This window comes from Sminthopsis crassicaudata, chromosome 6 (assembly GCF_048593235.1).
Source record: "Sminthopsis crassicaudata isolate SCR6 chromosome 6, ASM4859323v1, whole genome shotgun sequence".
In the NCBI taxonomy this organism is placed as follows: Eukaryota; Metazoa; Chordata; class Mammalia; order Dasyuromorphia; family Dasyuridae; genus Sminthopsis; species Sminthopsis crassicaudata.
In genome coordinates this window covers 180893439-180914435 of record NC_133622.1, presented here as the reverse complement: position 1 = coordinate 180914435, position 20997 = coordinate 180893439, and the positions used below count along the sequence as shown (strand labels likewise).

The following is a 20997-nucleotide window of genomic DNA, read 5'->3' as shown; positions in this document are numbered from 1 at the left end:
CATGCCTTCCTGCAGAGAAATGTCCCAGGAGTAGTTACCATGCCAGTGATCTCTTCAGGCAGTTCTCTCGGCACTTGGGGATTTTCTGCCTATAGAATTTCACTTAGGATTTTTTCAACTATGCTGCTATTACCATTCAGAGGACTGTGTGGTATTACAGTGCCAGTGCTCTGGAGACAGAGGTCCTGTGTTCAAATCCTTCTTGGGATAAGTCACTTAGGGCTCGGCACTTAGGGGATCCAGTGTGAAAAGGAGTGGCGTGAGGAAGAAATGAGTTCATTTCCTGATGCAAAGACTTCCTAGCTGTGTGATCCTGGGTAAATCCTAGTTGAGCTTTCTGAGTTTCCTTAGTTAGGCTCCTAAAACCATCAAGATTAGGACTTCCTTCTTCCATTTGTGGGTGTTCTGGGAGCCTGGGGCAGTCATTCTGGGCAAGTCCTTTATCAGAATCATGACTTTGAGGGCATAAAGTAAAATATGTCAAATTATAGTGGAAATCAAAGATATTGCTATACAGTTATCTAAAGTGCTTTCTTAAGAAGCTCACAGACTCCAAGTTCAGAACTCTTGATGTAGATATCCTTCAGTGCCCCAAACTGTCATGGCTGTCAATGGCTCCCTTCAGTGCCCTAAACTGTCATGGTTGTCAATGGCCCCCTTCAGTGCCCCAAACTGTCATGGCTGTCAATGGCCCCCTTCAGTGCCCCAAACTGTCATGGCTGTCAATGGCCCCCTTCAGTGCCCCAAACTGTCATGGCTGTCAATGGCTCCCTTCAGTGCCCTAAACTGTCATGGCTGTCAATGGCCTTCTTCCATGGCCCCAAACTGCCATGGCTGTCAATGGCCTTCTTCCATGGCCCCAAACTGTCATGGCTGTCAATGGCCCCCTTCAGTGCCCCAAACTGTCATGGCTGTCAATGACCTGTTTTCCCTTTAAAACTAATTACAACAAGGCTTACAAAGCACTTTTTGCTCAATGGCCCTATGAGGGAGGCACTAGATGAGGCAAATAGGAGTCCAAGACACAGAGTCAGAGACAGAATGAGGAGAAAAGGAGAAAGAATGGCGCCATGTAAACTGAGACAGGAGAGAGTATTCAGAAAGAAAAGGTTATGAACAGGGGCACATATGGCTGCAAGGTTGAAGCATCACAATTGAGAGGACATCAGATTGGGTAGCACAAAACCCACTAGGAAATCTGAACACAACAGTTTCAATTGAATAAGGAAGCCGCTATGTAGAAGGTTTAGAATAAATTGGAAGGGGGAAGAGGTCTGGATTCCCAATGCAAGTATTTTTTTTTCTAGGGTTTCGAGTATGAAAGAGAAGAAAAATCTAGGTTAAAAGGTTGGGAAGAAGCAGGGCCAAGTTTCTCTAGGGAAGACCATGTAATCTTTCCTCACCTTATATGATTACTTTCTTCACCTTATATGTGTCAAACCATGACATAGACTGTCCCACTGGTTACAATTACATAACTCCTCAATTGATTGCACCGTATTTTGTGTTCCTGAGGTGCCCCTAAGGCATCCCTGGGTGACATCGCCAGAAATTCTAAGTCAGGACAAATGTATCTTGAATCAAAGGTATCACATTCCCATCCTGCTATCATATGACAATGGAATCCTGTTCTGTTGGTCTGACTCATCCTATGGCTGGAGGAGGTGACTGTGTACAAGAGCTAAGAGGCCTAACCAAGACTGCCCGTGCTCAGGGAAGTTCCAAAGGGACAGGAAGCCTCAGAGACAGTCAAACAATTTGAGATCTGTCAAGATCAGGGATGATAAGCTTGGTTTTGTAATACATCTTGTCTCTATAAATCCTTCAGGATGGGCTTGAGATACCAAAAATTCTCCAGTGAATTCTGAAGATCACCTGGCAAGATAAGGCACTGGACACTGAGATCCTGGACTGCCAAGCATTCAAACCTTACCACAGAGAGTGCTACTCCTAAGGTCTGGCTACATGGAATGTCAAATGTATGTTTATCTAAAAGGTTATAAAGCTCACACAAACAAGGACTCACATGGAGGCCAGAAGAAGCAATACAAGGACATTTTCTGAGTCTCTGAAGAACTTTGGGATTGATTGTGAGACATGCAGGATGTTGGTGCAGGATTGCTCAGCAAAGGGTATCTGCATGAAAAAAGGGGCTATGCTCTATGAGCAAAGCAGAATTGCAGTAGCTCATCCATAAAATGAAGGCTAGATTTGAAGCCCCTGAAAGTGGGTCCCTTCAGCTTTAGCTCTTAGACCCATGAAAGGTCAAGATTAGAGGAAAAGGAATTGGGCAAAGGTATGACAGCAAGAAGAAGTAAGAAGGCAAATGGAAGAAGAGAAGCCTGTGACCCTGGAGATCCCAAGACAAGGAAAGGAAGGTTTCCATGAGGCTTGATGACAAAACCCTGAACGCTGCAGGTGGTCTGCTTCACAAAGTCAGGCTGGACCTGCCCTACTCTTTAGATATGCGAAGGGAAGATACCTGGCAAGTATCGAAAGGGGAAAGTTGAGAAATCAGGATGTCAGAGTTGGAAAGGGATCTCAGTCCAATCTCCTTATTAAATAGAAAAGGGAACTGAGGCCCTGAGAGGGAACTTGAGGGGGTAGATATGAAGCTATATCATGATTTGAACTCAGGCCTTAAATTCTACTTTTCAGACTCCTGTCTACTATGTAATAATGAAAAAAAAAGGCTTTCATTACAAATTTTTCTCCAAATTGAAAGCAACTGCTTTCTAGAAGCCAAATGTGGTTGTTTCCACAGTTGTAAGGCCCTGCCTCTGCCACCTTGAATCCCAGCTTGGAATACTGTGGCTCACTCCTTCTTCAAACCTTTTGTTAGGGCCAGTCAAATCAGGTCCCTTTGAGGAGCCTTTCTTCCTAGAATGCTTATTTTCCATGTTTCCTGGGAAGTCTAGGCCTGGATGTTGTGGGGTCATTCAGACATGCCTGTGGAATTGAATTTGATCCAGTGTGGGGTGACCCTGCCTCTCTGCAAGTCTCCAGTGACTGAGTTCTCCAGCAATATTGCAGAATATGCAGAATCCAGCAGGCCAACATATTTCTCAATTCTTGTATATTGCAAAATGGCCCTTCCTTGGATCTCTGACATCTGGAGGCAAGTACAGATTTCAGCACAGAGGAAAACTATATCATGTGCTTCATGGTTGGCTTTAGTTGGATGAGTGGAAACTGGGTACAAAGGGATGCTGGGATTGTCTGTCATGTCAAGGCTCCCATTAGACTGAGGCAAAGGTGAAGGAGGGTGGGGAGAGTTATAGTCCTGGCTCTGGCACTTAGTGCCCTCCCTAAATCTCAGTGTTCTCAGCTCTATAATGAAGATGAGAATATTAATATCGCTCATTTCATAGGATTATAGTGAGCCAAATGCCTTGGAAGCCTTCCAAGGATCCATAAATATGAATCTGATTTAGATTTCAGTTTCCATTAGTTGAAATTCAGGTTTATAGATGGTCTAATACAATTACTCAGTAACCTATATGTTCTCTTTGAGCTCTGAGTCCTGTCCCTGCAGGAAAAGGAGGTCACATGGGAATCAGTGGTAGACTCTTTGTTATATGATTAATCCTGGCTTGGACTTCCCATCCCATGGCCAGGCTAATTGAGAACTTGGCCAGCTCTTCAGGAAATAGACCTAATCTTCAGTACTGTCCTACAAGCTTTGTCAATCCCTCTGTCCTTGCAGAGTTGGTCTGGACCTGGAAGAAGCTTCAAAAATCCAGGTGTCCTCCATGACATGGTGATACATCATTGTGGGACCTTGTGGACTTCAACATCAATTCAAATTTTGACACCTTCTCTGTGACAATCTTGGCCAATGGTCAAGGAGTAAAGGAATTGAGAGGGACAAAGACTGAAACTGTGATTTCATTAGCCTGGGAAACTCTCAGGTGAGAGAAGACTGCTAATTCAGCTTGGCACTTTTTCTGAAAATTAGCATCTTTGAGAGTAGTCTGGGAACTGAGAGATGAAATACCTTCCCTCAGGTCATAGAATCATTCTGTGTCAGAGGTGGGACTTGAAGCCAAGTCTTCCTAGCTTCAAGACCCATCCCTCTCCATTAGGCTATACCAATATTGACATTGTTTTGCTATTCATGAAATCAGTAGACTGCAGGAAGTTGAATCTGAATGGAAGGATGACTCATGGGTTCTCTGTGGAGAGACTTCCCCCTACTCCATCCCCTCTGCTCGGAATTGGTTTTATCTGGTGTCCAAAGTCAATAAAAAGCATCCTTCTGGTGGCCCTTTGCTATCTCAGTTCAGTCACCATGATGAGCAGAATCTAAATGGTTTCTACAAAGATAATTGTGCATTTTGCACTGATTTCTGTGGCAAAGAAATCCAAGGCAGAGAAAACCTGTGATGAATGAGATACCCATCCTCCTAACTCAATCAGCTTACCTTCATCTCAAATGATTTCAAGACAAAGGTGGGTATGGGTGGGGGGGGAGGGCGGCAGTGAGACAGAGCTCAGAAAAGGTGACTCAGAGCAAAAAGTAAGAAGGAATAGAGACTTAGTGATCACAGATGCTTTCTTTCTGAAAAGATTTCAAAGAAAATTGCATATAGCTCCAAACCACTTCACAACGCTTGGTGACTTGTGGGCAAGAAACATAAAAGGCGTTGTTCAGGAGATGAGCATCAGGAAAAGAGATGGATGAGATCAAAGGATAAATGATGGGCAGAGGGCATTGTCTGACATACTTAAATATGAGTGAGAATCCGAATGATTAACATTTTGATAGAGACTTGTGAAGTGCTTTACATGGATTGATCTTCATAAAAACCCTGGAAGGTAGATGCTGTTATGATCCCCATTTTATAGAAGCAGAGAGAGGTAAGGTGATTTCCTTAGAATCACACAGCTAGTCATTGTCTGAAGTTGGATTAGAATTTGGATCTTCTTGTCTCTGGGTTCAGGACTCGATTCTTTGTGCCATTGTTAAAATTTGAGGCACTTTAGGGGGACCCCTAGAGAAGATGTGGGGGATGCCTGATGCACATGAGATATATAAGAACTGGGTGGTAATCAGCACTAGTAATGGGAATGTCTCACTGAGGAGATCATAGTTTCTCTAAGGGCTTTTAACAGGGAAAAAATGTTTTGGCCAAATTTGGTATCTATTCCTGTGTCTGGCATAGTTTTCTGGACTAAGGAGATGCTTAATTAATGCTTATTGAATGGAACACATTGTTACTTTAAGAATGTATCCTGCCTTTTGTGAAAATCCCATAGTGCCCAGTGACTTTTCTACACACTTCTCAATTCTTAGTCTTCCTGGCTTCTCTGAGGCATTTAACAAGTTTGGTTACCTTTCTTCTGAGATACCTTTTCCAAACGGGGTTTTAGTGAGCCTGCTCCGTCTTGATTCTTTTACTTTTACTATTTCCTTGGACTGGGATTCCTGATGGCTTTTATCTTTCTTTGTATCCTCAGCCCTTAGCACAGTGCCTGACACACAGTTGATGCTTAATCAGTAGGTGCTTAATGAATGCTTATTGACTCACTGTCAGACCTACCACTCTTTCTCAGTCTCCTTTATTGAACATCATACATTTCAAACTCCCATTTATGCATTGACTCAGGACACTCCTTCCTTCCCCAAGGAGGAAGCAACATGTAAATCATTAGGAGCACACATGGTGCATATAGATGTGATGGAAGGTAGCTTTAGTGGGGAAGGCACAAACAGCTGAGGGGTACTAGGAAAGTCCTCCTACAAAAGGTGTGTCAGATCTTGAAGCAAGGTAAGGAAACAATTATAGTTCAGTGGTGGATCTAGTGAGCTGAAAATGCTTCTAGGACCTTCACTTTGAAATGCTTTTAGGACCTTCTCTTTGAAATGTCCAAATGTCCAGTGTTTGGAATGGTATGAAATTGAAGCTCAGCAAAGAGACCAGGGCTAGAAAAGTAGGTCTTAGAGCCACTGACATAAAGATCCAATGACAGCCCAAGAGATTGTCAAATGAGGGAACAGAGTTGAAAATTAAAGAGGAGGAGAGAACCTTGGGGTGACCCACAGAAGGTAATCATTTCATGAAAGACAATCTAGTAAAATTAACTGAGAAGGAGCAGTCAGAGAGGTAGGAGGAAAACCAGGAGAAGCAGCATGGTCACAAAAATCTAGAGAGGAGATGGCATCTAGTAGAATAGCTATAGGAGCATAATTAGCAGGGATGAGAAGATTATGAGTTTTTTTTTTTTTTTTTTTTTTTTTTTTTTAGGATAGGAGCAAATGGGCATATTTGTAGGCAGTGTGAAATGAGCCAATAATGAGGGAGAAATTGAAAATAAGTGAGATTGTGGGGATAAAGAGGGCGCAATCTGTGGGAGGAAACAGGATGGAATGGGAGAGCTTAAGCAGGTAGAAGGAGGTTGCCTTGTAAGGAATAAGAACACCTTGTTATGTGAGACAGAGATGAAAAAGGAGAGAGGCTATCTTGTATAACAGGGGATTCATGAGGAAGATTCAAGGGGAAAATAGATGGGGAGGAGTGAGATTATAATTGACCTTATTTTTTTCTCATAAAATGTGAGGGTAGGTTCTCAGCTGAGAGAGTAGGGTAAGAGAGAGCCATGGGAGACTTGAGGAGGGATGAGAAAGTTTAGAACCTCTGTGGAGAGTAAAAATGTGAGCTGATAAGGAAGGTATAATAGAATTGCCTATCTCCAGTGAGGGCCCAATTGAGGTTTTGTGACGCAAATATTTAGTGGACCCAGAATGATTGTGTGATTTTCTCCACTTTTGTTCAGCAATACACGTATAGGAGCAAAGGCAATGAATAGTGAGAGTGAGGCTTGGCTGGAAATAATTAGTGACACGATAGGGGGGCCCAGGATTCAAGAGAAGAGGAAAATATGGAGTTGAATTGGTTCACCAAGAGGTAAAGATGGGAGAGTGATTAGTACAGAGGAGGTATCCAGGGAGAGGATTGAAAAATCAAGAGTTTGGAAGTTACATGTGGATAAAAAGTCGGTTTTATTAGGGAAAGAGGAGGAGAAATGAAAAATTAATAGATTATGGTCAAATAAGAGGATTTCAAAAGTATTGAACATGGAGATGATGCATTTGTGGGTGATGGAAAGATCTTTATGGGAAGCTTAGGTGGGGTGGAGGAGTATATCATAGGAAGTGGGTAGGTTGAGGAACTGAGTGGCTAGAGTAACTGAGAGAAAAGCTCTCAAAGGAAAGAGAACAGAAGACAAATGAGAGGGAGGAAGAAACAACCAGACTTGGCCACTGATGGCTCGGTGAGGTGAGGGTTCATGAGGAGGAGAGGAGGATTCTGAGTTTGGGGGCCTGGGTGACTGGGAGCACAATGGTGCCCTTGGGGAAAATCAACATACTGGGAAGAGGGGATGGATGGGGGGAAGATGTTGTTTATTTTGGACATGATAAGTTTGAGAGGTCTATTGGGCATCCTGCCCAATAGGCAGGTGATTATATTGGATCTAGTGAGAGATTTGGATGTGAGATATGGGAATCTTCTGCAGAATGATAATCCCAAGGGAACTTAAGATGTCATTAAGAGAGCAGAAATAAGAGAAGAGGTCCTGGGCAAGAGCAGAAGGGGACACCCATGGTCAGGGGACATAATATGGTTGCAAAGTAGACAGAGAAGGAAGCGTCCACTAGGTAGCTGGAGAACCAGCAGAGGGTGGTATCAGGACAACTAAGAGAGGTGAGCATACAGAAGAGAGGGTTGTAGGCCATATGAAACAGAGGTGGAGTCTACCTCTGGCACGACCGGCACTCACACATTGGGGCCAAGGCTTGTGCATACCTGGGTGGGACTGACTGGCCAGGACACATGCCAGACTCGTGACGCTGGGCTCTGGACTCTTCTCCAGTGAAATCCACAACCCCTTCATTGTGGACCACGGCAGCAGCAATGGAGAGACTATGTTTTCTTTCTGGGTTTCCAGACATGTCTCATTTCCAGCCTCATATTTAATAGCATATAACTGCCCAAAGTGGAGAGCCCGGAATGTATGGCATGTCTCACTGAGTGAGCATTTTAGTTAAAAAAACAACTCACTTTTTAATGGAAAAAATTAAACTCCCTTCTCCATTTTTACATATAAACACCCACCCACATGCGTTTGTCCCACAGCCCCCATCTAGATATTATGATGCATTTACATTAACTATAATCTGGATGTATATGGAGAAAAGTGAGCACCCCCAGTGGGAAACTTGAGACACTCAGTTATAGAAGGTCCCCCTTTCTTGCTCTTAGTTGGGCTGAAAGCTTCTTAGTAAAAACAAAATCCAATTGCCCTTCTCTTCCATCTGCCCCAAGGACAGAAGTTGATGAAGTAATCAGAAGCTGAATTTTGAGGTTTGGGATATACAGAGCCTTATATAACCCATGGATGATCAGTGGTCAGTCTGAGGGTCAATCTGCTGACCCATGAAAGGATACTCTTCCCAAATCAATCTGAATTCTGTAAAACCCAGACATTCATAGACTATTAGAACAAAAAGAGTCTTTGGTGATTAATTAGTTCAACATGGCTCCAGATGAATAAACTTAGAAACAGAAAAAGACATTAACCTGTCCATGGTCAAATAGTTAACAAATAGCAGTTTCAGAACTAACATTCAGTATGGGGTTTCCCCCTTATTGCTAGGCTGTGGACCTGATGAAAGGATGGACAATAAAATATCACCTCACCTTGAAAAGAGAAAACCCTTTTTCATTGCAATGTAGATAAAACAAAAATACTCTTTTTGTCTGTATTTTTACCCACTCCTTCAGTTTATTTTTTAATTCATTTTCTATTTTTTATTACCTGCCAAGCTTGAGTTAAACTGGCAGGAGAAGTCCCTATGCAGCCACATCAATTTTTTCCAACAGTTTCTTATTGTGTCCTTATTAAAAAAACAACAACAACAAATCTAAACAACCTTTTTCTGTGTGATTTCAGAATTTTGTTTTTGAGCTCTTTCATTTCCTCTTGAACTGTATTTCTCTAAAGCATTTTAGGCCATGAAATTCTGCCTATGCGTTCTTTGAATTCTTTGCATTTTGCTCTTATGGTTGGTGCAATTTTTTTTCTTTCCTATCACAATCTTTTGTTCTTAACTTGCTAAGATTCCTATGGACTCTTTAATAACCAGGCTTTGATTAATTAATAAACAACAACAACAACAATAACAAATAAGAAGAAAGAAAATATGGGTAATGACTAAAGGACCTCTGAAGACAATGGTCTTTTAGATAAAGAAAAAGAAAGAATAAGGAAGTCAGTAAGGAAAACCCTTTAACAGGAGAGCAAATAGTGTAGTGAAAAAGATCTTGAAGAGAAGTCATTTGATAGATTAAATAACAAAGTACTGTCAATAACAGCCAAGAAAAGAAGCTGGATATACCCTAAAATCAGCAGAGTGGTATAGAGAATTATTTGCCTATCATAAGAAAATGTCATGTTCCCTAAACATGGTATAGATAGGCATTATATAGGCAGTGAATAGAAAGGTGGTCATCAAGCCAGGAGGGTCTAGATTCATAGCCTATCTCTTGACACATTCTGGCTGTGTGATCTGTGTGATGTCACTTGTCAGGGTTCTGGGCAATCTTTCGGTGATTTTTGAGATCACACTAAAGTCAACAACTAGGTGGTAAAAGGAATGGGGTGCTGGACTGGCAATCAGTAAGATCTGAAGCTGAATTCCAACTCAGATATCTGCTAGGTATGTGATCTTGGGCAAAGTAACTTAATTAGTTTGTCATGTAAACATTTATTAAGCACCTATTATGTGCCAGGTACTAGGAATTCAATGAAAGGCAAAAGTCAGTCTCTTCTCTGGACATCTCTCTCTTGGTCTCAGTTTCCTCATCTATAAAATGGGGATAATAATAGTATCTCCCTTATAAGGTTGTTTTGAAGATTACTTGGAATAATATATGACATACTTTGTAACCTTCAATAGGCTCTAATATTAGTAATTATTATGATGATGATTATTCATTAGAGATGTTCAACATGAAAATCAGGGGACAATATGAAAGGAAGGTCACGAGTACTAATCACCATTTAAAACCAGGTTAGCAAGACATCTATGATCTGAAATTCTTTTGAGGGAGTGGGGGAAAGTACTTGATTTGTAGGGTTGGAATAAGAGGTAGCAATTAATCATATTAGCTAGTAGAAGCCCAAATCTGAAGGACTCTTATGATCTGTGGTTAGCAGGCATATAAATTGGGAGAGGGGAACCTCTGGAAAGGTTGGACTGGGTACACCAAATGATAGTGAGCTATGGAATCAACAGTTTTCCTTAAGGGATCAATGGGCAGGGAGGAAGAAACATGACAACTATAATGCCAGGATGGTTCCCCCATTGCACTATCAGTGGGCAGTAAAAGTCCTATACCAACAAAATATCAGGCATCAAGAACATTCTGATTACAGCTAAAATGCACGCACAAGAATGAGAAAAAGGCATAAATAATATCATATTATTTAGGTATAAATAACAGGTATAATATAATGATATAGTATAGTACAATGTAGTATAAAATAGTAATAGGTATAATATAATAATATAGAAACATAAATATTTATTTATATCATACATTGTATATTATTTAATGTATTCTGATAATTATGTATAAATAATAAATAACCATAAATAAAAAATAGACATAAAAGTATAAACAACATCCCTTCCCCCCAAAAAAATCCATGTACATAGCAATGATCCAGACAAAGTGAAGGGAGGTTTGAGAAGATGAATTCTTCAATAGTGGGCATTAATAATATTACTTAGATAGAGAAGACAGATGAGGAAAATAAACAAAGAGAGGGACTTCTAGCTAAGATAGATGCTGGAATGGAATGCAAACTTACATCTATTCCAGCAAACCCTAGAATTTGCACCAGAACAAATAATGATCAAGAATTCCAATGAGAAACTATCTTAAATGATTTATTTCATCAGAATAACCCCCCTCCCCATGCTTGTTCACATGCTCACAGAGTTTTGTATGTAAACTCAACAGGAATTTAAGGGAGGATAGAGAATGGAGAAGTTAATTTAGGTAATAATTGTTTCATCATTTCAGTCATGTCTCGCTCTCCAAGATTCGACGGAGAGTTTTCCTGGCAAGGATACTGGCGTGATACGCCATTTACTTTTCCAGCTCTTTTTTTTCTTCAATTCATTTTTTGCAGATGAGAAACTGAGGCAAACAGTGTAAATGACTTGCCCAAGATCACAGAGTTAGTAAGTATCTGAGACTGGATTTGAACTTAGATCCTTCTGATTTCAAGGTCAGCCCTCTATCCACTGTGCCATCTAGTTGCTCTAAGAAAAAATGGCTATGAAGAATTCAGAGAAACATGGGAAAACTTGTATGAAATCAAGGGAAGAAAATCTAATCCAAAGAACAATCATTTCATGGGCTAGAGGTGTATATCAAAGATTAAAATGGGAGGAAGGAATTCTTGCCATTACTATAGAAAACAAAGCCATCATAGGATGCGGAAGTGAGGATAATTTTGGGGTATGACCAAGAAGCCCATATTTTGGGTGGAATAAATGGCTAGTAAGAAGAGGGATGTATTTTTTGTCTGTGAAGTCATTGATAAATTTTTAGATTTTGTGGATTTCAGGTGTGCTTATTTTTTAATTCACTTTTCTCAAATTCTTTTTTGTATAGTCCATTTCAATAGAGGTAAGATTTCTAAAAGAATTATTTTTTCCTTAAAATACTCATCTTAGCTAGAAAATTTGTATTGGGGTGGAGGCTTTTAATTGGGTAGGTCGTGTCCCTAGGTAGTATCGTCATTTTACCATCTAAAAGTTATTAAAATCCAGTGTTTTGTACAGCCCATCAGCCTGCTTCTCGATTGGGGGTTTTGCTCATTGTCCTGTGACTCTTTGAGATGAAACTCTTAGGACTTCCATATTGCATTGGCTCCTAATTAGAAAGCAGACATGCTCCGAGGAGGAAAAGGCTCCATTGTGACTGAAAAATGTTTTCTGACTGTGGGACAAAAATCTAGTGATTTCCATCTTTTCACCAAACTTCCCAATGACCTAAGTCTGTGAATGGTTGATTGGGAAATTCAGTTTCATTTATCCTTAGGTTGACAAAACCCTTTTCCTGAAGGGAAAGCAAGGTACCATCTCCCTTCCTGTCAATGACATACACCAACCAACCTCAAATGGATATCAGGCCTGGGACACTTAGGCTTTGTTATGCATTTTGAGTGCATGTTCAAAGGTATTTTGACTATACAAGTCAGTTCTAGTGTTCATTTGATAACCACATGTTTTAAGAACAAGGCAGAAAATTACAATTTCTATCCTTTGTAACTCACCGATACTTTTGGTTTGGTTGCAGAGCTGGCTGTGGGGGACACAGAGGCTGGACCAGGTCCCAGGGCAACTGCCTCCAGGTTTGGTGGTAAATCCATCTGGTTCTGATTTATTGGCCTGTCATTCTCTCCACCCTCATCTTTTGACTCCTGATCCTGTGAAATATTAGGCAATCAATAGTTAAAAAACATGCAAGTGCCTACAATGTGCTAAGCATTGGGCATACAAATATTGACCATAGACCATTCATTATTGGCCAGAACATGTCTAGGAAGGAGAGTGCTTTGCACAATTAGCGCTTCCACCTTTATCTTGCCCACCGGTCTTTTACTGATGGATGATCCATTATTAGCAACATGCCTTCGGATGCCCTAGCAAAGGGCTCAAGTGTAAAGTCCCTATTGTGACATAAGTGCAGCCCTGACTTTCTCTTTGAGGGTAGACATGAAAGAAATCTGCCGGTGAACAAAGAGCCATGACCCTGAGAATAGTATTTGTTGGGTCAGAGGTTTCTGGCCCCCAAACAAGGTTATTTGCTTGCTGGCTCTTGGCAATGGGGATGGAGACTCTTGAAAAGAGTTTTCTTTCAGGTTCAGGGAATGGCTTCTTCATTATGACTGCTTTCCCTGGCCCAAGAAGTTAGGGGAACAGAGTTCTTCTATCCTCTCCAAAGGTAGTCAGGTATTGACCGATACACAGGAGCTTCTGTGTTGCTTTGGAGAGGCTATGGGCCAAAGCAAGAGCAGGTCAGCCCTGGAGTCATGAGTGTTGTCACAAAGTGTTGGCTTTGAGAGTTTCTGGTTGTGCCCAAGGATACTGCCAGAGATGGTCCAAGAGCTGACCGACTAACCTGAATTTGTGAATGGAATTCGTATACCAGCACTTCCCCATGCAGAAGGAATTTCACATTCAGACCCAGATACAGTTGCACACACATGCACTCACATGTATATGTGTGCCTTCTAGGATTTGTGGCTTCAATATTACGGGGGGTCCCCCTTCTAAAACCCAGGTCCCAGTCCCTTCCCAACCATCTCTGACCCCTCCCCCCCAACAGCCCTTAGTGGCCAGCCTCTGGGTACTCTGTGAAGGTTAGTCTATTAATGTTTGTTCATGTTCAGGTCATTATCAAACTGTTTCCACATTTCCTATTTAGGAATTGTTGACAGAGATCACTGACAGAACCAGGAATGAAAGAATGAAGGACGGAATGAAATTAAAAGGCATTTATTAGCTAGGTAACTTAATGAAGACAGCACTTGGCTTGTACCAAGTTAGGAAGATTTTGTCCATGTCATCTCTGCACAAATGATTTAAATCTTGTCTTCCTTATTAGACTCTGAGCTCCCTTTTGTTTTGTTTTTTTTCCCCAGTACTCAGCCCAGTGGCCTGGCATACAGTAGGCACTTAATATTTAATGACTGGCTAAGTGACTTGGGATTTGGGCTCAGATGCATGCTAGCTGGGTGACTCTTGGCAAATCACTTAACCTTGCTCAGTCTCAGTTTCCTCATCTGTGAAGTATGAAAAATAATAACATTTGCCTAACAGGGTTGGTATGAGGATAGGATGAGATTATATTTTATATATTTATACATACACACATATGATACATCACTTTGCAAACCTTAAAGCTGTATATAAATGCTCGCCCTCAACTCACTACTGGGAGTTAGCTAGCGCAGGAAGGGAGGTGATTGTGTTTTGTACACCCTGAGTATAATTGGGAGGTGGGAAGGAATAATGACTTTTAACTCGTCCTGGGAAGTCATTGGGGTCAGTTTTATATAAAACAGGGGTAGTTGGAAGAAACTTTGCCAGATACATTATTGGATTAGAGTATGGACTAATCTCACATCCCTGTCTTGCTATTGTGTATTTGGCAGGATGAAGTGGTCCCTTAAGGTCTACAGTCTGGACTTCTCTAAGTCATGGCTCTACCATGGACTTGATCTCCCCTCTTGGACTTGGGCTATCAGTTTCCCTCTTCCCACAAACAAACAAACAAATCCTAGTTGTACTCTACCAGCTGAGACAGCTCTGCTCCTGGATTCATGTAACATGACTCAGGTAGGTTAATAATGACTAAAAAGAATGACATGGGAGAGATGTTCCCTGCATCAAGAATCATGGGGAAGGATGGTGCTTCAGAGGTCTGTCCAAAGGGAAGCAGGGAAACAAAGCAGACTCACAGGAATAGTTTTCTGCTGGTGCACTTGGGGGTTGGCAGGAGAGGGGCTGGTACTGAGGGCATTCTCGATGTCTCGATCCAATTGGTCCAGTTTCATGATGAGCAGTGCCATGGAGTCAAGCCGTCCTCTCCCTCGATCTTCTCTCCCTTCCTGAGGAACAGAAAAACTTTTTTTTTTTTTTTTAAACTACTGAATCTGAGATGACATTTTTTTCTGGGAAGGGATAATAGCTTCTCCTCCTCTCTGTTGTGACACTTGCTATTGTGTGTTTTGACAGGATAAAGTAGTCCTGTGTTAAATCCGTTTTTTTTTTTTTTTTTTTTTTTTTTTTTTTTTTGAGAGGCAATTAGGATAAAGTGACTAGTCTAAGGTTACACAGCTAGGAAATATGAAGTGTTTAAAGTAATTTTTGAACTCAATCCCTCCTGTCTCCAGGATTGGTGCTCTATCCACTGAGCCGCTTAGCCTCCCTTTCTATTTTTTTTTTTTTCTTTTTTTTCCTGATGCTGGGGTTAAGTGACTTGCCCAGGGTCACACAGCCAGGAAGTGTTAAGTGCCTGAGTTTGAACTCAGGTCCTCCTGACTTCAGGGCTGGTGCTCTATCCCCTGCGCCACCTAGCTGCCCTTTTATTTGTTTTTTTAAAGCCTTCCTAACCAGCTCTCTCCTCCCTTTGCCAGTTCTCTTACACCTCAGTCCATTACACCTCAGTTCAGTGACAGTGGCCTCCTGGATGTTCCTCCCACAAATCCTTCCACTTCTCATCTTCAGACATTCTCTTAGGCTGTCCCCCAGGCCTGAACTGCCTTCCCTCCTCTGCTCTAACTAATGAGCTCCCTGTTTTGATTTTTTCACAACTAAAACCCCACCTTCTCCTGGAAGCCCTTCTTGATCTCCCCCTAAACGCGGATGACTTCTATCTGGATTACCTGCAGTTCAGTCACAACTCACACAGAGCCCACCTGGCTCCCTGAGCTGAGGTCCTGGATGTTAAGGGCCTGTGATTCGGCTCATGGGGGTAGCTTGAGAGCCTCATCTCAAGCACTGGGAAGTGAAACAGGAAGAATGGTTCAGAGATGGGGTTTAACTTAAGTCTGGATTCCGAGTTCAGCTTTGTTGCCTTTAGATATTTAGAATAAAGTTATTTTTCTTGGAAAAACCACAAAAGAGAATCAGGGATGGTTATCCTGCAGAAGAAATGGAGGGATGTGAGGGAATCAGTTAACAGCTTGGATAAGCAGGGGCTTAACCCGTGAGGTAGTGATCCTTGAAGGATTAATGAAGGGATGTCATGAATACTGCTTGGTCCCAGAGGGTCCTCAGTATGAGTGGGTTTGAGTTGCAGGGAAGAAGATTTGGACTCGGTGGAAGGAAGAAAGCCCTGACAAATAGAAGAGTTTGGAACTGCAATGGTTTCTCTCAGAAGGTGGGGAGAAGCATCCCACTCCCCAGAAATTTACAAACAGACCCTGCAAGGGAACTCATTGGGAATGTCGGAGAGGGGGATGCTGGTTGAGGTATGGGGGAACTGGAGGCTACTGAGATCCCTTCTGCCTCTTACCAGGGACTCAGTGGGATGTGCCAAGTACAGGGCAATGTCTGGACTGACAGCCACAGGGAGAAAATACGGGTTTGGATGAAAATCCAGAGTTAATAATTCCATAAATAATGTATATGAATAAACCCAATGAATCTGAGAGCACATATGAAGTGATGCAGATGAAAGAAAGGAAATGTAAAGAAACATCTTTATACTATCCCACATAAATCCTAACCACAAAAGTCTTAGTTACTGAAATAAGAGCTAGACAAATTTAACTTTTAATTCCACTGCTGCCTTCCCTCTAAGACTGTCCCCCCACTCTTTTGCTCCATCTTTATATCTTGTACAAATCCAGTTGTTTGCATATTATTTCCCCACTAGACTGGGTGTTGGGATTGGGTTTTTTGCCTTTCTTTGCATCCTGAGAAATTAGGACATTGCCTAGCACAGAGTTAGCACTTATTAAATGCTTATTATATGCCTGACAATCTAGAATATAGGTTCAAATAGTATATGATTTAAGATGAGTGATAAATATATCATTTTACTCTTGGATTTCAAAACCCAGAATTTTAGTGCAAGATGGCGGAAGTATGTAGCATGAGAATACCTTGTCTGAATAGGATCTTGGGAGTTAGTGGGTCACAAGCTCAAAATGAATTGACAGTAGGATGTGGCCATCAGAGATTATAAAGCAGCATAAGATTCAAGCCTGAGTAGTCAGACCACTAATTCCCCGAGCCAAATTTCAGAAAGCACACAGCTGGAGAGTGGCCGCTGGAGGGACAGCAGTGCTGACGGGAAGCCTTCTGAAGTGGGCAGCAACAGGGAACGCCTTCTGCCACTCCTTTAGGGTCCGTGCTAGCTAAGTTGGCCACCTGGCCCTGTGGGTTGAAGTTGGTTGGCATTAGGTGTGGATGGTTGGCCCTTTCTCCATAGACACATCATCAGCATTTATTAAGTACCTACTGTGTGTCAGGTACTATGTGCCATGTAAGCTTTGGGAATACTGAGAAAGGTAAAAGCCCTCAAGGAGCTCACTGTCTAATGGGGATGAAACATGAACTATTTTCAGCCTTCTAAAGAAAAAAATATACATACATACAGATATATACATGTATGTACACATAGCCACGACATGTACATATATGTAATGTATGCATCAAGTATACAACACATAAATATATAACCTACACATACAATACATATATAGATGCAGATTTACAATATGGACATATACTCATATAGAAAAAAAAATATATGAACACACATATAACACATTCATGTCTGCACACACATACACAAATACATTTAAATACATGAATATAAATATACACATATGTTAGACAATAATACAGTAATACACATGTGTTAGACAGCTAGGTGGTACAATGGAGAGAGTGCTGGTGCTGAAGTCAGGAAGACTTATTTTCCCAAGTTCAAATCTGGCCTCAGACATTTACTAGCTGTGAGATCCTCACTTAAGCCTGTTTGCCTCAGTTTTCTTGTCTATAAAATGAACTGAAGAAGGAAATGGCAAACCAGTCCAGTGTCTTTGCCAAGAAAATCCCAGAGTCTCAAAGAGTCAGACCTGACTGAAATGATTAAACAGCAAATACATTTAGGTATAATACACACAAAATGCGTACACACATATGCTCATGTGTATATATTTGTGTACACATATACATATATGTATACATACATGTTCAGTCGTATCAGATTCATAGGGTTTTCTTGGCAAAGATACTCGAGTGCTTTGTCATTTCCTTCTCCTCTAGATTAAGGCAAACAGAGGCTAAATTATTTAATTTCCATAAGATCACACAACTAATGTCAGAGGCTGGATTTGAACTCAGATCTTCCTGACACCATGCCCTGAGCTCTATCCACTGAGCCATCAAACTGTCTCCATACGTACACATACACGTCACATGGGCTGGCTCCCCTTCCCTAGTGTTATATCACTGGATCTGACCTGTCCTTTTCCTGACTCTGGAATTGAGTTTGCCAAATCCATAGTGACTAGCAAGCCCTGCTCTCTAGTTACTGGTTGCTCAAGTGTTGGTCACTCTTTGCTAGTCAGCAGGTCTGGGCCAACAGCTCCTTTTGATGCTTCCTCTGCCTTTCAATGGGTGAAATTGGGATGAAGAAGACTTAGACTCTCCAGGAGTTGGGTTTGTTTTGGTCAGAGGGAAGACCATGGCAGCTGTCTTTTTGTAAATGGGAGTATATAAATTCCTGCTTCTAGTTTGGGCTGACAACCTATTTTTCAATCCCTTGCCCTGGCCCTTGTTCTGTCTGGGTCAAGGGGTCTTAACTTGAGGCACATGAACTTGCTTTTTGTTTGTTTGTTTGTTTTTGTTTTGCTGAGGTAATTCTTGTTTTTTAAGATACCTCAATAATTGCATTTCAGTGTAACTGGCCTCCTTTTGTAAGCCTATGTGTCTTACTTTAAGCAATCGAAAAACAGTTTTGAGAAGGAGTTCATGTTCTTCATCATACTGACTGTCTAAGAGTCCAAGATACACAAAAAAGGTAAAGAGCCCCTGGTCTAGGTGGCCCTAGAACAGTATCACTCCTGCTTCTGCTTTCATTGAGTCTCTCTTAGGTAACCAATCTCTCCCATATCTCTTCCCAAAGGTGCCTGGACTCCTTGACATGAGTATATTTCCTCGATGAAAATTGTCCTCCCACCCACCCTCCCTTATCTAACTTCATTCCTATGGATATAATGAATATTGATCTTGACTCAAGTTGATTTCTAAGTATGAAGCCCTCTCGTTAAGTCTCAGGAATACCACTAGGTTCACCTTTGCCTCCTTACAGTAGTGACTCTACTTTGCTCTCTCTGGAACTGACAATCCCACTTTATGCCCATTCAGACTAACCATAGGCAGAACAACAAAGCAACACATTTACCTTTGCCAGCCTCAATCACTTTCTCTGCTCCCTTGCCATCCTACATTTGATATGTTCCTTCCCTCATGTGAGGAGTTCTCCCTGAGGTGGCTGACAATTTCCTTCATATACTAAGCCAGCTCTGATGTAACTGCCTGACTCTTGGGGGAGCTGTGAAAAAGAATCCAAACAAAAGCTCAAATGGTCCTTGAAGAGCATCATGTCCAATCCAGAACCTGAAGGCTATTTACTGTCACTAGTAATCTAATTTTTTCTTTTTTAATTATGAGACTCTTCCAATGTCTGAGTAGTTATTTTCAGCAACTCCCTAACCTCAATATAAGAAAATGTCCATGAGAATTAGAGGATGTTAGATCTAGAAGAGAATGATAAAATAAAACTTCCAAAAGGAAAACTTCATAAAAGACAGGAAGAGAGGAGAAATCGAAGATGCAAAACTCCCACTTACATTCAATCTCCAACTTTTTCTGTTTGTTAGGCACAGTGAAAACAAGCAATTTGAGAACTTTGTGATCCAAAGTCTAGAGCTGTGGGCATCTCTGTCCACCTCCCATATAGCTGTGACTCAGCCTGAAACCCGCCTCAATCCATGAGAAATGGACAGACAGTAATTTTGCTTAACTGTAGAGAGAAAAGGGAGAGAAAACTAAGGAGGGAAGCAGACTACAAAGGGTAAACACAAGGGAAATATATCAGCTCAGACTTGTTCTCTTTTTCCAGAGGTTACTCAGGGCAGAGTCACAGCCAGTTCCATCCTGACATCTCTCCCCTCTAAATTACCCAATGAAATAATGAATTCCCAGAAGAAGCTTTAAAATGCTTCAAAAAATTAAAATTTAAAAGATGATTTCAGACATTTATGTCATAAGTGAAAAATTTCAGCACAGAATTTTAACACACAAATACACAGAGAGCAAAGACTGAATGTCTGACGAAGAATCTCTCCAAATAAGTAAAGGCCCTGTGAAATGAAGACTGGGAACACAAAACATATTGAAGTAGAAGACAATTTGGCAGAAGAGAAACACAAGTGTGTGATGGAGGTGATGTGAGAAGGAAAGAGATAGATTTGGGTTAAATGAGAAAAATTTTTTAAAAAGAAGAGAAACATAAAACAATTAAAAAAAAACAAACCCAAAATACACAATTCTCTCTAAAATACACAAATTCTCTCTAAACCAAACTGATTAAGCTCAAAGACATAATGCATAAAAATGCCTTAAGGAACCCAAGTCTTCTAGAAGAACATAACATAATTTTTCAAATTATATAAATATATTATTATCAGATGGTAGGATATGTTATAAGAAAATTTCATAGAAATTTTGAATAGTAAATCTCTGCTTCGGGGAGCTGATTCCCCAAATATATAGCATTGAATGTTTTAGGTAAATCCTTGGAATTCTGGGTATCCAAATCCCCCAAAGCTGGGCTACAAATACTCAGGATGAAGGATTTATCAGCGGACTTCACAGATCACCACCAGAGGAAAAAGGAAATCCAACAAAATCAACCCCAAACTCCTTGCTTCCATCTCTAAGAGAAAGTGCATTGACCATAAAGGAAACTCAGTTGAAACAATCCAGAATTATTCCATGAGATAACTGGAAAACAGAATAGATCAGCCTAATCTGAAATCAAAAGAGAACAGGCAGCAACTGCCAAGAACGCATCCTGCAAACCTGAGTGTAATTCTTCATGAGAGGATGGATGTCAACAAAGAGAAGTCTTTGAGGCCCTTGCGAAAAAATAAACCCAAACATAAGCCAGAGGTGAGCAGAGTATTTGACTTGTGGATGCCCCAATTACAAAACCGAAATGCAAAAAAGTTTCAGAAGTTCCCGTATGGAAAAAGGCAGGAATGAGATGTAGCCTGAAAGGGACAGAGAACTCATGAGCTGCAAAGCCAATGTCCAGAACCCATTTGCCTGCACCCATTTCCCCCCTGCGCAAAGGAGCTTCTAGATGAAGGAGCTAGGTCAGTGCAAGG

The 20997-nt window shown here is 41.2% G+C and overlaps 1 protein-coding gene across 2 annotated transcripts in view; it reads right to left on the bottom strand.

Moving 5' to 3' along the window:
- Positions 1–20997, bottom strand: part of DLC1 (DLC1 Rho GTPase activating protein) — a 226374-nt gene that overhangs the window by 159770 nt on the left and 45607 nt on the right. For both annotated transcript variants that reach the window (XM_074275670.1, XM_074275671.1), the window contains 2 exons: positions 14545–14694; positions 12355–12507 (listed from right to left, as the gene is read on the bottom strand). In XM_074275670.1, the coding sequence (XP_074131771.1) occupies positions 12355–12507; positions 14545–14694 (303 nt within the window). The remainder of the gene's footprint in view (positions 1–12354; positions 12508–14544; positions 14695–20997) is intronic.